Genomic DNA, 17893 nt, shown 5'->3' with positions numbered 1-17893 from the left:
AAGAGGAGACTGGTTTTCCTATGGTCCCGTAAACAAGCATTGGCTCTTGCGTGACTAGCATATTCTCACTGGAGCTAACACTACACCAAAGTCCTACGTTATCCACCCAGAACGGCTTTCACACACGAAAGTCAGCACAAGCTAGAGGAAAGTGTTTATAATGTTTTAAATATGGGTATTTTTCTTACAAAAACGCTTTGATTCGCTATAGGAGGCCTTTATTTACCCCCGTAGCCATGTAAGGCACTGTTTATTACCACGACTGAGGTGTCCTTGAGCAAGGCTCAACTTGTCCCGGGCACCACAGCATAAATGATGCCCACTGCTCTGGGTGTGTGTTCACGGTGTGTGTGTGTGTGTGTGTGTGTGTGTTCATTGCTGTGTGTGTGCACTTTGGATGGGTTAAATGTAGTGCACAAATTCTTAGTATGGAACACCATACTTAGCTGAATGTCATGTCACGTCATTGGGGATGGATGCATTTTATTGTACTTCTTTTGGACTGTTGAACAGAAACTCCCACCCACTGCCATTATAAATCTTGGAAGTGCCAGGATCATTTTTAATAAAACTCAGATCGGATTAATCTGAAAGAAGAATGTCATATACACCTAGGTTGCCTTAAGGGTGAATAAATCATGGGCTAATTAAAATTTTTGGGTGAACTATACCTTTAAGGAAAATAATTTAATTCATATTTTGTAAAAAGAAAGTCAGTCTTACTAGAAAATCGGTCTTCTAATGACAGAGACAAAGTCACAATTCCAAGTGCATACTGATCTCCCTGCGTTGAGGTTGGACGACTCCTATTAAAATGAATGCACATAAATGACAGTCCAAACGTAAAAAAAAAAAAAAAAAAAAAAAAACCTTAGTTGACATTTTTTTTAGGAAGAGATCAGACTATTTATTATTATTGTAAAAAAAAAAAAAATAAACATGACAAACATGATAATCTTAAAATATGCAATTGTGGCTTAATCATGTATTGGTGGCTTCAGTGAAAGTGAAAGTGAAGTGACATTCAGCCAAGTATGGTGACCCATACTCAGAATTTGTGCTCTGCATTTAACCCATCCGAAATGCACACACACAGAGCAGTGAACACACACACACACTGTGAGCACACACCCACAGTGGGCAGCCATTTATGCTGCGGCGCCCGGGGAGCATTTTGGGGTTCGATGCCTTGCTCAAGGGCACCTAAGTCATGGTATTGAAGGTGGTGAGAGAGCTGTTCATGCACTAACCCCACCCACAATTCCGTCCGGCCCGAGACTAGAACTCACAACCTTTCGATTGGGAGTCCAACCCTCTAACCATTAAGCCACGACTTCCCCGACATACTCTTCAAGCACATCTTCTCCTTTTGATTTTTCTGTTAAGCCAGTATGAAACATCTGTGCCAATATTAAATAAATATTTTATTTTACATTTTAATTCCAAACCCATACAACTCCCTTTTACTAATTACAAAATGTAATGCAATGCTTAAAGATAATAACATAATAACGTTTCTAAAGTAGTTCACTGCAACTCATGTGCCATACTCCAAGACTTGTGGGGGCACAAAATCACTTTGAATGATGAAGAATGTAACTCACTCAGTATAGAGAGTTTGAGTTTACTGAAAAGTGTTATTTTCAAAGAAAACAGCACTCAAATCCAATATAAGGATACAACATCATGACAACTCAATTCATGCTTAATGAAATCACAAACATTGTTCATGAGACACACAAGAACAATTTACTTATATTGCTATTTATATTTGAGCAGTTTTACAGTGGTTTGATTTGACATTATGATGTTGCAAAATACATACTGTATTATAAATGGGGTAACGCTAAAAAACATTTTTCGCATTTCCCTTCAGATTTAGATTTCATCTATGAAAATGTGTTGGATCATTTTGGCACGCACAGCATATAACTATTGTCATAAAGTGATATTAATTTATAAAATACATATCGTAAAATAAATAAAACACTTAACGTAGACAAACCATGTTCCGTATGATGTTCTGTACAGGTGATGTTTTAGCGACGATTGCAGAATAAATAATTACAGGTCATACATAAACTCTGTATCTATGTCATCCTTATGTTTCTCTTTTTCTCCCCCAATCTAAACAGAGACCCATCCGCTGTTTGTTTCAGTAAGATTTGAGTAAGTTTGTTCAATGCACCCACCGCGATTGAAACTGGACAGTGGGGAAGATTATTTCAAAACTTCAGCTTGGGAGGGAAGACAACTAGTGCAGCGAAAATGTACATTTCTATTCCACTTATGTTTCCCACAATACTACAGACTTTATTAAATTAATATTATGTTATAATAAATTGTTATATATTATCTTTTGAATAACGCTTTGAAATGGGAATGTTTAATCATCGATTGTGGGCGATGACCATTTAGAGCTACCCTCACCTGAGACAGGCAGCAGAGATCTCTTACTATATTAAGTTTTCACATTGGTTGATCTTCTTTTGTAAATTATTAATCAGTGCAAATTATTTGCCTTTCTTGTCTTCAGAAAGATGTGGAAATGATGTTCACTAACCTTTCACATGGTTCATGCTTTAATCACATGCCATATTTATTATCACGACACAATCATGCCTAACTCAAATGCGCCCTTTATTAAAGCAGCAATGAACTTGTATTTTAATCAAATAAAAAGGTACTCCTCTTTCATATCCATTTAAATTATTTTTTTTTGCAGTTAAAATAAATAAACAGTTTCACATTTGATCACATTTTATCAGTTAAATGTCCATTTTTGCCGACAAAAGCAAGTTATGAGTGCTGTACGGAACACCGTTAACCCCTATCATCTTCCGTACACTGGCAGAAGTGGTACTTTTCACCACTTTTCTTGGTTAGTCTACGTTACTTTTGGTTTTTTCCTTGTTAAAACCAACCTCCCCATCTGCTCCAGAGCATCGTGAGTGAAAGAAAATATGTCTGAGAAAAAGTTAAGGAGTGTACAGCAGATCACTATCGCACCTATATCACTATATCACTATAAACAATATGATGTTATAAAACACCTTTTAAATTAGGTAATGTTAATGTTTAAAACGGTTAACTTACTTCCGGTGTTTCCCAGTGAGATCTGCATCTGCGCACTGCATAGCAATTCAAATCTGTGAGAATCGATTAAAGTTAGGCTTGTTCAGGTGAGCGCAGCAAATAAATATCGTCATATAATAATATTATCTTATAAAAAACATATCGTAAATGAGGTAAAACACTGAACAGTTACTCTCTGTGTTTTCCTTGTCAAAACTTACTTACCTGTCTGCTTCGCATCGCAGGTGAAAGGAAATATCGCTCTGAGAAAAAGGTTTAGGAGGGTTTACCACATAAATATACAGTATTGTTCAAAATAATAGCAGTACAATGTGACTAACCAGAATAATCAAGGTTTTTCGTATATTTTTTATTGCCACGTGGCAAACAAGTTACCAGTAGGTTCAGTAGATTCTCAGAAAACAAATGAGACCCAGCATTCATGATATGCACGCTCTTAAGGCTGTGCAATTGGGCAATTAGTTGAATTAGAAAGGGGTGTGTTCAAAAAAATAGCAGTGTGGCATTCAATCACTGAGGTCATCAATTTTGTGAAGAAACAGGTGTGAATCAGGTGGCCCCTATTTAAGGATGAAGCCAACACTTGTTGAACATGCATTTGAAAGCTGAGGAAAATGGGTCGTTCAAGACATTGTTCAGAAGAACAGCGTACTTTGATTAAAAAGTTGATTAGAGAGGGGAAAACCTATAAAGAGGTGCAAAAAATGATAGGCTGTTCAGCTAAAATGATCTCCAATGCCTTAAAATGGAGAGCAAAACCAGAGAGACGTGGAAGAAAACGGAAGACAACCATCAAAATGGATAGAAGAATAACCAGAATGGCAAAGGCTCAGCCAATGATCACCTCCAGGATGATCAAAGACAGTCTGGAGTTACCTGTAAGTACTGTGACAGTTAGAAGACGTCTGTGTGAAGCTAATCTATTTTCAAGAATCCCCCGCAAAGTCCCTCTGTTAAAAAAAAGGCATGTGCAGAAGAGGTTACAATTTGCCAAAGAACACATCAACTGGCCTAAAGAGAAATGGAGGAACATTTTGTGGACTGATGAGAGTAAAATTGTTCTTTTTGGGTCCAAGGGCCACAGGCAGTTTGTGAGACGACCCCCAAACTCTGAATTCAAGCCACAGTACACAGTGAAGACAGTGAAGCATGGAGGTGCAAGCATCATGATATGGGCATGTTTCTCCTACTATGGTGTTGGGCCTATTTATCGCATACCAGGGATCATGGATCAGTTTGCATATGTTAAAATACTTGAAGAGGTCATGTTGCCCTATGCTGAAGAGGACATGCCCTTGAAATGGTTGTTTCAACAAGTCAATGACCCAAAACACACTAGTAAACGGGCAAAGTCTTGGTTCCAAACCAACAAAATTAATGTTATGGAGTGGCCAGCCCAATCTCCAGACCTTAATCCAATTGAGAACTTGTGGGGTGATATCAAAAATGCTGTTTCTGAAGCAAAACCAAGAAATGTGAATGAATTGTGGAATGTTGTTAAAGAATCATGGAGTGGAATAACAGCTGAGAGGTGCCACAAGTTGGTTGACTCCATGCCACACAGATGTCAAGCAGTTTTAAAAAACTGTGGTCATACAACTAAATATTAGTTTAGTGATTCACAGGATTGCTAAATCCCAGAAAAAAAAAATGTTTGTACAAAATAGTTTTGAGTTTGTACAGTCAAAGGTAGACACTGCTATTTTTTTGAACACACCCCTTTCAACTAATTGCCCAATTGCACAGCCTTAAGAGCGTGCATATCATGAATGCTGGGTCTTGTTTGTTTTCTGACAATCTACTGAACCTACTGGTAACTTGTTTGCCATGTAGCAATAAAAAATATACTAAAAACCTTGATTATTCTGGTTAGTCACATTGTACTGCTATTATTTTGAACAATACTGTATAAGCTGTAACTGTTTCTATTCTTCATTTTGCACAGATAAACATGCTTCAATTGTCTCCACTAGCACACAGAGTAGCAGCTGAGCTCTGTTTGAAATAACTCTTCATCTTATTTCTTTAGGTCAGAATGTTGTTCAAGCTGAAGTTGATGCGCTTGGGGTGGGGTGGAATCACGGACTCACGACATGGAGCGGTCACCATTACCTTCTGTGCCTTCTTTATGCAAGTGTTTGTGGAAGCTAGCTCATGGTGGTATGTAGTGTTTTTTTTTAAGAACATTTGAAAATATGTCAGTATGTATGTACAGTATGTGTTTCTTTCATTCAAGTATAACTCTGTATGTCTTATACATTGTGCAACATGTCTGTGAGGAACTATTTCTTCCTCATACTTCTGACTTTCAGGATAAAAAAAAAAAGAATTCACTTTTTGAAATGCTTGAAATACCACATGCAAATACAACAAAAACTCTACACATGCATAAAACAACTTTTACAAAGCCAGGACCTGTCTAAACAGGCCAATAAGGGACTATTAACTCTTCATTTTAATTGTTAATTAATTTAATTAATGAGACACTAATGTCTCATTAAAAATATTTGACAATTTTAAAACTGAACAGATATTAAGTTTGCTGCTGGGGTAATCATTTGATTCATGGGTTCACTGGCATTATCACCCCCTTGTAGCAAACCATTGATGAAACAGTTATGACTAAATAATGCCTTGTTTACTGAAATCATGTGAGATTGGCAGTTTGATACATGCTCCAAAACACTGTATTGAAACAAATGATACAAAACCACCACTGGCTCTGCAACCCTTTACTTAAATTCATAGTTCTGCAAGTGAACTTAACTTTATTGTGCCATCCTAAAGAAGCACAAAATCACTTTCACAGACTTTTACATTAAATTATATGTCCAACTCAATTTGAACAGTCTATCTTTAAAAAGCAGCTAAAGACACATCTCTTCCATCTTTATTTGACCCTCTATCTCAAGCACTCTCTATTCTAATGCTATTCTTAAAAAACATGCCCCTTTTAGACTTGCACTCTTAAAAAAAGAGAAAAGAAACTAACTCTAGCTTTCCAATCTTTTTTTGTATTCTGTCGGTTTCCTTTTTTATTTATTATACAATTAACAAAAGCAAAACAAAAAGGCCTCTATTATTTTCCTACAGTATTATATCTTTTATTTTTTATTATTTTTATTATATGATTTACTTACAACTTACATGTGCTGCATTAAGCTAACTGAGACTTGTTATAGCACTTGCATATCACTGCTCTTTTGTTGATTGATCGCTTCCATTGGTCCTCATTTGTAAGTCACTTTGGAAAAAAAAGCGCATGCTAAATGATTAAATGTAATAATATATATATATATATATATATATATATATATATATATATATATATATATATATATATATATATATATATATACAGTATTGTTCAAAATAATAGCAGTACAATGTGACTAACCAGAATAATCAAGGTTTTTAGTATATTTTTTATTGCTACGTGGCAAACAAGTTACCAGTAGGTTCAGTAGATTGTCAGAAAACAAACAAGACCCAGCATTCATGATATGCACGCTCTTAAGGCTGTGCAATTGGGCAATTAGTTGAAAGGGGTGTGTTCAAAAAAATAGCAGTGTCTACCTTTGACTGTACAAACTCAAAACTATTTTGTACAAACATTTTTTTTTTCTGGGATTTAGCAATCCTGTGAATCACTAAACTAATATTTAGTTGTATGACCACAGTTTTTTAAAACTGCTTGACATCTGTGTGGCATGGAGTCAACCAACTTGTGGCACCTCTCAGCTGTTATTCCACTCCATGATTCTTTAACAACATTCCACAATTCATTCACATTTCTTGGTTTTGCTTCAGAAACAGCATTTTTGATATCACCCCACAAGTTCTCAATTGGATTAAGGTCTGGAGATTGGGCTGGCCACTCCATAACATTAATTTTGTTGGTTTGGAACCAAGACTTTGCCCGTTTACTAGTGTGTTTTGGGTCATTGTCTTGTTGAAACAACCATTTCAAGGGCATGTCCTCTTCAGCATAGGGCAACATGACCTCTTCAAGTATTTTAACATATGCAAACTGATCCATGATCCCTGGTATGCGATAAATAGGCCCAACACCATAGTAGGAGAAACATGCCCATATCATGATGCTTGCACCCAGTGTTGAGTACTCGGACTCGGTCTTGAGACCGTATTTTAATGGTCTCGGTCTTGTCATGGACTCGTGTGCATTTTGACTCGGTATTGACTCGGACTCGAACATATTAGGAATCGGACTTATGCCCGAGTCCACTCGAGTCCCAATCAAAATATTTCATGATTATTACTGTATGTTAATGTTTATTTAAATTGATGTATGATTGACATCCAATGACTGGTGATTTTCTTTTGACGTGAGACGTTAGGCCAGCGACACAATGGATGTGTGGCGCAAGCGTCTCAGCTGCGTGGCGTGTCTGTTTTTAATTCGGCTCCCGTGTTAACAGGTTAGATCTTGCAGACTGCCTGCGTGAGACGCGCGGAAAACCCGTGCATGCTAGAAATAGAACCGACGCCTATTTTTCACGCGACACGCGTGCATGTTGGAAGCGTTTCCAGACAAAATATACTAGGAAAATGTGTTTATATGTCATTTTGTACACAAATACATATTAATTCATGATATTTTGATATTTGAAAGTCTATAGGTTGGCATAAATTCAGATATAAATGTAATTTAAAAAATAAATTAATAATGATCGATTTTCAAACATTGCACCTGTCAAACATACTCTATTTTGCCGTCAATACTGTTGACGGTTTCCTATCAGTAGGTGTGTAAAAAAAAAAAAAAAAAGTTGATATTGTTGTCATGAAGACAAGAGCCTTGTTTTTCGGCAGCCTCCCTTTATGTCACCTACAGCAGCGTGCCAGCGCCGAGTCGTCAGGCACGCTTCTGGTGTGTAAAGACACAGAAAATGCGAAGCAGCCACCACGCTTCTGGCACGCAGCAGCGACGCAACACACCCAGTGTGTCACCGGCCTTAAGTTACCCTCCTGCCATCCGCCTGTAGTGATCCCGCTTTCCAGAAAGCCACATTGCTACATTATTTCTCTCAACTGTGTTATTTTTACAAAGTAGGACAAAATGGTCACAGAAAAAAACAAATATTGTTTAATTAAATTATATAATGAATACAGACACAGACTGACTGTCTCAACACTAACCCCCCCCCCCCCCCCCCCCCAAAAAAAATGTCTGACAGAAGGCATTGAACTTATATGGCATTTCATCCAGCTTTCTTCCCCTGGCACATACACACTTTTGGATGAAAGTTTCCTGGACAGTCAGTCGGCTCTTGTGTGTATGCCGTCCGTAACTAAAAAAAACTTTGACTAGTGTGTATTTTACCCTGCATTAAAACGCACCATCCAGGGAAATTAGCATTAGATTATCCGTTGCTGTTACAGAAAGTGATGAAATGGTAACTTTTGTCAGTCCCCACTTCCTCTGCACCAATAGAGAGAGTTTTAAGTCTGGGTGGATTGATCATGAGACCACATCGTGCTTGGTTGGGTAGCAGGATGGTCTCCTCACTTATTTAAAAAAAAAAAGTAATTATGCCCATCTGTAATCTACACAACATCTAAAGTGCACATAATCCAAGACATTGTAAGGATATTAGCAGTCATTAGTTAAGCTTCAAGGTTGTAAAAGCTGTTACAGTTGAACATTTACAGGTATAGTGGTACAGTAATGTTACTTGTACTAGAAAGGTTATATGGATGTGTATAGTGGTACAACGATGTTATGTGAAAATGAGCACTTAATATTGACAAGTAACACTTCATAATACTAATAAAATTACCTTTACACCACATACTATGTGGCACTTTTAACCTTTATTGTTTCCACCAAACATTTGACATACTCTTGAAGATTTCTTTAGGTCTTGTCTCAGACCCAATCTCTCTGGTCTCGGTCTTGACTCGGACTCGACCCTTTCTGAACTCGGTCTTGACTCGGACTCGACCCTTTCTGAACTCGGTCTTGACTCGGACTCGACCCTTTCTGAACTCGGTCTTGACTCGGACTCGACCCTCTCTGGACTCGATCTGGACTCGGACTCGAATTAGCTGGTCTCGACTACAACACTGCTTGCACCTCCATGCTTCACTGTCTTCACTGTGTACTGTGGCTTGAATTCAGAGTTTGGGGGTCGTCTCACAAACTGCCTGTGGCCCTTGGACCCAAAAAGAACAATTTTACTCTCATCAGTCCACAAAATGTTCCTCCATTTCTCTTTAGGCCAGTTGATGTGTTCTTTGGCAAATTGTAACCTCTTCTGCACATGCCTTTTTTTTAACAGAGGGACTTTGCGGGGGATTCTTGAAAATAGATTAGCTTCACACAGACGTCTTCTAACTGTCACAGTACTTACAGGTAACTCCAGACTGTATTTGATCATCCTGGAGGTGATCATTGGCTGAGCCTTTGCCATTCTGGTTATTCTTCTATCCATTTTGATGGTTGTCTTCCGTTTTCTTCCACGTCTCTCTGGTTTTGCTCTCCATTTTAAGGCATTGGAGATCATTTTAGCTGAACAGCCTGTTTCTTCACAAAATTGATGACCTCAGTGATTGAATGCCACACTGCTATTTTTTTGAACACACCCCTTTCAACTAATTCAACTAATTGCCCAACTGCACAGCCTTAAGAGCGTGCATATCATGAATGCTGGGTCTCATTTGTTTTCTGAGAATCTACTGAACCTACTGTTAACTTGTTTGCCACGTAGCATTAAAAAAATATACGGAAAACCTTGATTATTCTGGTTAGTCACATTGTACTGCTATTATTTTGAACAATACTGTATATATATATATATATATATATATATATATATATATATATATATATATATATATATATATATATATATATATGCGTGTGTGTTTATTTCTAAAAATAGGAAATGTGACCTCCAGGGTGTTAGTGGCCATTAAGTGCTCATGATCCCGTTAAGAGCAGCCTCATCTCAGCCAGCTTTTATGGAATTTGCCATTGGCCCTGATGTCTTTATATTGGTTAAACATAAGATATAATTCATTCAGGATATATCCAATGGGTACTCTTTCGTCTTTGTATTTTTATGTAACCTAAATGTTGTATCATATTGCTGCCTTTTTACTCTTCACTGAATTGCTTAGAAACTTTTAGAATGGCATTTTTGTTTGTTAAATATTATTGTTGAATGAATAACATTTGCCTGCTACGAACCGCCCCATGTACAATCAGGTTGCTCAGGAGGTTGGATGAGATGATCACCTGGGCCAGAATGAAGTTTAAGTCACAGAAGTCATATAGCCTCTCGTTGTGAAAAGGGGAAAGAAACAACAGAGTCACCTTCACCATCAGTGGGGAAGATATCCCCCTCATCGTGGATCAGCCCATCCAAAGCCTGGGAAGACTTTTTACATCCGGTCTCTCAGACAAGGATATGGGGAAATTCATCCTTCAGCAGTGGTCAAAAGGCCTGTCCAAGATTGATGCAAGCCAGCTACCTTGCTGGGGATGGAATTAAGTGATTCCTCTGACAAGGCAGTGGCTGATGCAAATGCCAGAGTTGAAACTGGAAGGAAATGGAGGGCTAAGGAAGAAGTGCAGAGGGTGATAGGAAGGCTGCAACACCAACAAATTGTGGGCACTGTCCAGACAGGAAGGACAGGCCTTGGATGGAGGGAGCCACCCATCCTATGGTCCAAGGCAAGTAGGAAGGAGAGGAAGGACCTAGTTGTTGCAGAGGTCACCAGGATTGAGCAGGAGGAGCTCAGAGTAAGGTCTGTGGCACAAGGGCAGCAGGGGCGGTGTACAACTTGGGAGGGTGTTGCAAGCCAAGCGATCAGCTGGGCAGAGTTCTGGAAACTGCCACAAGCCTGGCTCAGTTTCCTCATTAGGGCAACATATGACACCGTACCAAGCCCAAAAAAACTCCACCAATGGCTTGGAACAGAACAATTCTGTGATCTCTGAGGGACCATAAATGCCTCACTCCAGCATGTTCTGTCCCACTGTAAAACAGCACTAACATGGGTCAGATCAGATGGCGGCATGAGCAAGTGCTCAGGAAGCTGACAGAGGTGCTGGAGAAAAGTCGGCAGGAGGCAAACAATCAGAGTCCATTAGAGAGTCAATGTAGGATCCACTTACATTGTAGGAACCCACAATCCAGACCAGCAAGAGACCACCTGCCAAGTTATTAACACCAGGGGCAGCGTGGAAGAACGAAGTAGACCTGGGAAGCCAGCTCCAGTTACCACAGGAGATATGCAGCACCACATTAAGACTAGACATGGTGCTCTGGTCTGCAGCTGTGAAGTCAGTGATAGTGATCGAGCTGACAGTGCCATGGGAGGAAGGGCTGGAAGCTGCTTACGAGAGAAAGAAGAAGAAGTATGCTGACTTGGTTGTGGAGTGCAGAGAAAGTGGATGGAGAGTGAGGCTGTACCCAGTTGAGGTGGGGGCCAGAGGCTTTATGGGCAGATCAATATTATGCCTGCTCAAGGACCTGGGATTAGACGTGATAAGGCTTGGGGAGTAACATCTACTTAGGTTTTGCTGCAGGGGGTGTCAGGGAGACTTCCCTGTTCACTGCCCCGCCACCAGGAGATGTTCTGGGATAAAGGGTGAAACTTCAGTGAGCGGTGGTCCCCAGCTGAAGACCCTGCAGCAAAACCACATTGTATGCGGTCAGGTTTAGGCCTGCCTCAGGGAAAAGGACGCCCCTGCCATGCATAGTCCACCATAGACACTGTAGGATGTGTGACAGGCCTCAAGGTCCAGCAGAAACACCACCTCACTGTAATGAATTATATAATTAATAGTACTATCATTTTATATTAGTATTTGGTATTGAGAGAGGTATGTGTGTTAGTTGTAAGGGGGGTTTCCCTACAGTGGTCAAGGCTGTGGGATTGCTGAATGACTAAAGAAACGATATCAGCATAATGGAATAAAACTGTACAATTCCTGTCTATTACCCCTGCCACTTGACAGAAATAAGCACATTTAGAATAGCTAAACATGTTGGAGAGTGTTGCTATTGAGTGAGTACATTGTATTGCAGTAGGTAGCAATGTTGATCAAGACTAGGTAGTAGGGGTGGAATGGTTCAACTTTTTCCAGTTTGGTTTGTAACGGTTAGAGTCACGGTTTCAGTACGGTTCAGTATGTGCTATGTTTAGAGAAAAACTATACGGTCAAATAAAAATAAAGAAAAAAAGAATAATCTATATAACAACAAGCAACACCACAAATAAATACTATAGTAAAATAGAGTAAAGATTTTTAAAAAATGCATTTGTAGCATTATTTTTTTTACGTACAGAAATTGAATTAAGCAAATGTAAAACAGTATTCCATATTTGATTGTATAAATTAAATATTAACCTTTATTAAAGTTACAAAAGTTTTTCAATCAAGAGCAGTGAGTGATTTATTTGTTGTTACATGTAATTATCTATGAAGATTCGGGAGGAGCGCGTCAGATACTTAGCCTAATCATCACAGGTGGACCACAATCAAGTAATCAATCCCACAGCATAAATATCGCTGACTTACCTCTATCCATTGACGGTTTATCAGCATCCCTCCTCCACCCCATCTCCCCACTTCAAGTTCACTTTACAATATACGGGGAAGGGGGGGTACTCTAGCTTCGGGCAATTCCCGAGCTCGGAGCCCTTCCCCGGACAGCACGCCAAATACGCATACCATACCTCAGCTAATTATATGTAAGCGTGAACTAGTGAATGTTCGATTAATATAAAGACTGTCACTTTAGGAGATCCAGTGTACTGATACAGTGCGTTCAGCTGGCTATGTCTGCTGTAGGATACTTACCCGGTGAGTGAATAGTTTGACAAGTTTTTTTTTTTTTTTTTATTTTTTTTTTAATCGCTGTTGTTGTAATGTACTGGTAAGCCACAATGCGCATCCATCAACATAAATGTAGCGTATGGACCAGATCATGATAACACATTCATTCTAATATTCAGAAATATTTTTAATCTACTGACTGACCTCATGTAAATCACAACTTTCACCAGGAACACCTCTACATTCCTCGATCGGACTCATAAGCTTCAAAGATATCTTAATCAGTCAATGGCCCAAGCGTGCAGAGGAAAAGACCTCCCCATGCCGCTCACACACACACACACACACACTCAAACCTACTTGCATTTAATTCAGAATGTAAGCCATTACAAATGTATACGATATATTCCTGTGTGTTTGTGTGTTTCCCAGCTCATACCCACATAGCAAATGTCTTCTGGCCCAGATCTGGGCCACACAATGACTTTTCCCTTGGCCTAAGTACCGCAAAGATTGACGACCCGTGCATTAGCACCTTTGCTATGTGGGTATTAGCATAGTTATGATTCTCTAGTCATGTTTGTTGACCTCTAAAATGCATTATACTATTTGTACCATAGTTTGTGTTACCAGATAACCAGTTCATCATGCCATTCATAAAATATGCAAATCCGTCCTTCGGATGAGACGTTAAACCGAGGTCCTGACTCTCTGTGGTAATTAAAAATCCCAGGATGTCTTTCGAAAAGAGTAGAGGTGTGACCTCGGCATCCTGGCTAAATTCGCCCATTGGCCTCTGACCATCATGGCCTCCTAACAATCCCCATATCCGCTGATTGGCTTCATCACTGTCTCCTCTCCACCAGTAAGCTGGTGTGTGGTGGGCGTTCTGGAGCACTATGGCTGTCGTTGCATCATCCAGGTGGATGCTGCACACTGGTGGTGGATGAGGAGATACCCCCCTGACTATGTAAGCACTTTGAGTGTCTAGAAAAGCGCTATATAAATGTAAGTAATTATTATTATAAATCAGGTGTCATTGAGACAAAGAAACACTTTCCTGCTGAAACTATATGCCTTCTTATTGGTCAATACAACCAAAAGGGGTGTTACCGGGAAAACCAGATAAAACCTCTTCCACACTCAAAAAGTGAGTTTTTCTCTTAACTTCCCTGGAGGCACCCATCACCCTGGATACCTCGCGACTCCCCTTCGGGGTCTGATCTACTGGCAGTTTTCAGCAACTTTGTTGATTTACTTTGAAGCAGTCAACCCATGGATGAAATGACGAAGGTTTCACTCCTAACAGGATTCAACAGGAATCTATGCATTATACATGCACCGGGACACTTTCCTCATCAACTACAGAACCAATGCAAGTAACCGCTTGTTAACTATTTAGATACGCTTCTAGGCTTTGACCCCTTTTAATTAAAGGGGGGGTGAAATGCTATTTAATGCATACTGAGTTTTTTACACTGTTAAAGAGTTGGATTCCCATGCTAAACATGGACAAAGTTTCAAAAACTAAGTTGTACGTTTGAAGGAGTATTTTTGTTCCCAAAATACTCCTTCCAGTTTGCCAGTTTTTTTCGAGTATGGCTCTGTGTGGCGCTAGATGGGTCCTAAGGGCACGTCTGCCCGGAAGAGCGCGCTCCCGTATAGCAGAGCACTGAGAGGCTGAGCACAGACATTCATTCACTGATCAGAGCGAGAGCGTCGCGAAAAGTCACAAAAGAAGTGTGTTTTTGGTTGCCAGGGCAAGACAACCCTGCACAGATTACCAAAAAAAAACAGCATTAAGGAACCTGTGGATGAAGTTTATTTTTACAGAGCATCAACAGAGTTGTGCAAGTGTTTTTGTTTGTTCCCTGCATTTCGAAGATGCTTGTTTTACAAACAAGTCCCAGTTTGACGATGGATTTGCATATCGTTTATTTCTTAAGGATGATGCAATCCCAACGAAAAAGGGTCACGATCGTGTGTTGGAACCACAGGCGGTGAGTAAAACTGCTTAAAATATCTCTGCCTCCTTGTTAGTGCGTCTGCCTCCCATGCCGGAGACCCGGGTCCTAGCCCCGCTCGGAGCGAGTCGTTGCTGCTGCTGCTCTCTTTCAGTTTCAGTCTCAGGATCTGATTCTGGATCATAAATAAACGGCTGAATCTGACTGTTAGCCATGGTTTGTTTTGGATTATGTTTTTTTTTTCCTCACGGTAATGTCACAACTTCCAAACGCTCTCAACGCAAAAGCCTACTGGCGCTCGTGATTCTTTCTTTCTTTGGTCGTGTTTTTCAGGGAAAAATTGGTACAGACTATCTGTCTCTTATGAATATAATAAAACTAAAGACTTTTTGGAGTTATGAAGGATGCAGTACTACTCTATAGGTACTCAAGATAAACAGGATATTGAGTGAAAACGAGCATTTCACCCCCCCTTTAAGGTGATCAGATTCTTTGATGGTTCTTAACAGGTTGTGATTTGGTTTATGAGTAAATAATACCATGACTCTCCACTTTCTTGCACATGAGTGCTCTCTCTTTCTCTTTCTCTCTCTCTCTATCCATGCCTTCGTCGCATTAGCATCTATGTTTAATGTGTGTACGTTTGTGTTTAGTCAGATGTTCCGTGTTCCCCTGTAGTGTAGTTCAATAAACATCCATATGTATTCACGCTTGGTTGTCTGTGTTGTCTGTCTTGTTAGACCCCCAATGTTCAAGTTCAAGTTCAAGTCTGCTTTATTGTCAATTTCCACATGTACAGTACATACATACAGAGAATCAAAATTGCATTACTCTCAGACCCCGGTGCATACAGATAACATTAACATTAAAGCCTAAAAAATAACTACATCAAATATGAAATGTAGATACAACTATACAATAAGGGAATGATAAAAAAAGACATATTATAAAATTAAAAATAAAGTTAAAAATAAAGTTAAATAAAGCAGCGCAAGGTAATTGACAGATATAGTGCAAATCAATGAAGTGAACAACAGTGCAGTTCAAATATTTTTTAGTGCAAAAAAAATAATTTATTAAAAATATCTTAAGTCTGATTAAAGTGACAAGTGACAAGTGACCAAGAGCAGTTATTTAACTGACTGATGAGGTAGTGGAATGACGTCAGTTCCATGACGAATGAGGTAGTGAGCGGTGAGTGAGCAGACCAATGCTGCACAAATGACTAGTGCATGCCATCATATAATTAGTGTGTGTGTGTGTGTGGGGGGGGGGGGGGTCATAGTTCAGTGGTGCCTGGGGAAGAAGAGGGGGGGGGGGGGGGGGGCAGGTTCGGGAGGGAGTTCAGCTTACTGACAGCCTGGTGGATGAAGCTGTCCTTCAGTCTGCTGGTCCTGGCCTGGAGACTCCGCAGTCTCCTTCCTGATGATAGCAGGCTGAAGAAGCTGTGTGATAGGTGAGTGGGATCACCTGTGATGCAGAGGGCTTTGCGGGTGAGACATGTTCCATAAATGTCCTGGAGGGAGGGGAGAGAGACACCAATGATCTTCTTAGCTGCTCTCACTATGCGTTGCAGTCTTTCGGCAGGACGAGTTGCAGGCGCCATACCACACAGTGATGCAGCTCGACAGAATTCTCTTGATGGTGCCTCTGTAGAAGGTGTACATGATGGGGGGTGGGGCTCTGGCTCTTCTCAGTTTGCAGAGGAAGTAGAGACGCTGTTGTGATTTCTTGGCCAGTGCTGCGGTGTTTTCAGTCCAGGAGAAGTCCTCTGTGATGTGCACACCCAGGAACTTGGTGCTGCTCACTCTATCCAGTTGCACCGTTGATGGTCAGAGGAACGTGCTGAGTGTGTGCTCTCCTGAAGTCTACAACAATCTCCTTCGTCTTCTCCACGTTCAGAGAGAGATTGTTGTCACTGCACCACTTGGCCAGGCGGCTCACCTCACTCCTGTAGTTTGTCTCATCTTTGTTGCTAATGAGACCCACCAAAGTCGTGTCATCTGCAATCTTAATAAAGAGGTTGGAGCTGTGTGACGGTGTGCAGTCATGGGTCAGCAGAGTGAAGAGGAGGGGGCTCAGCACACATCCTTGGGGGGCCCCAGTTTTCAGTGTGATGGTGCTGGATGTGTTGCTGCCGACCCGTACTGCCTGAGGTCTTCCAGTCAGAAAGTCCAACAGCCAGTTGCACAGCGAAGTGTTGAGCCCCAGCTGACTCAGCTTGTAGATAAGCTGTTGAGTGATGATTGTGTTGAATGCTGAACTGAAGTCTATGAACAGCATTCTGACATATGAGTCCTTTTTGTCCAGATGGGTGAGTGCTGAGTGAACGGCAGTGGAGATGGCATCATCGGTCGACCGGTTGGACCGATATGCAAACTGGAAGGGGTCCTGGGAGGGGGAGGGGGCAGACTTGATGTAGTGCATGACTAGCCGTTCAAAGCACTTCATGAGGATGGGGGTAAGTGCAACAGGACGGTAGTCATTGAAGCAGGATGGAGATGGCTTCTTCGGGACTGGGATGATGGTGGAAGTTTTAAAGCATGTGGGAACAACAGCCTGACTCAGTGAGATGTTAAAAATGTCTGTGAAGACATCAGTGAGTTCTGCTGCACAGACTTTCAGTACAGGCCCAGGGATGTTGTCAGGACCCGGAGCTTTGCGGGCATTTATCCTACTGAAGGATCTCCTCACGCTGTCTGGGGTCAGACTCTGAGTACTCCTGGAGGTCAGTGGTGTTATTGCATGTGGCAGCCTGTTTAAACATGTCCCAGTCAGTTGTGTTGAAGCAGTCCTGAAGAATCTCTGATGATCCTTCTGGCCACACTTTAATCTGTTTGTAAACTGGTTTGGCGACTTTAATGAGCGGTCTGTATGCAGGCATTAGCATAACAGTGATGTGGTCTGAGGCTCCGAGGTGGGGGAGGGCTTTGTAAGCTCCTCTCTGTGTGGTGTAAACAAAGTCCAAAATGTTATTACCTCGTGTTGGAAAGTTGATGTGCTGGTGTATTTTTGGAAACAC

At 40.6% G+C, this 17893-nt stretch overlaps 1 protein-coding gene across 1 annotated transcript in view; it reads left to right on the top strand.

The window, feature by feature from the left end:
* The window catches only part of wnt5a (wingless-type MMTV integration site family, member 5a), a 40819-nt gene that overhangs the window by 13804 nt on the left and 9122 nt on the right, over positions 1–17893 (top strand). Inside the window, exon 2 of the mRNA XM_052562940.1 lies at positions 5126–5256. Within this exon, the coding sequence (XP_052418900.1) occupies positions 5132–5256 (125 nt within the window). The 5' untranslated portion in view covers positions 5126–5131. The remainder of the gene's footprint in view (positions 1–5125; positions 5257–17893) is intronic.

The sequence above is a fragment of the Carassius gibelio genome, chromosome B8, assembly GCF_023724105.1.
Source record: "Carassius gibelio isolate Cgi1373 ecotype wild population from Czech Republic chromosome B8, carGib1.2-hapl.c, whole genome shotgun sequence".
Taxonomy (NCBI): Eukaryota; Metazoa; Chordata; class Actinopteri; order Cypriniformes; family Cyprinidae; genus Carassius; species Carassius gibelio.
This window is presented reverse-complemented; position numbering and strand designations above follow the sequence as displayed.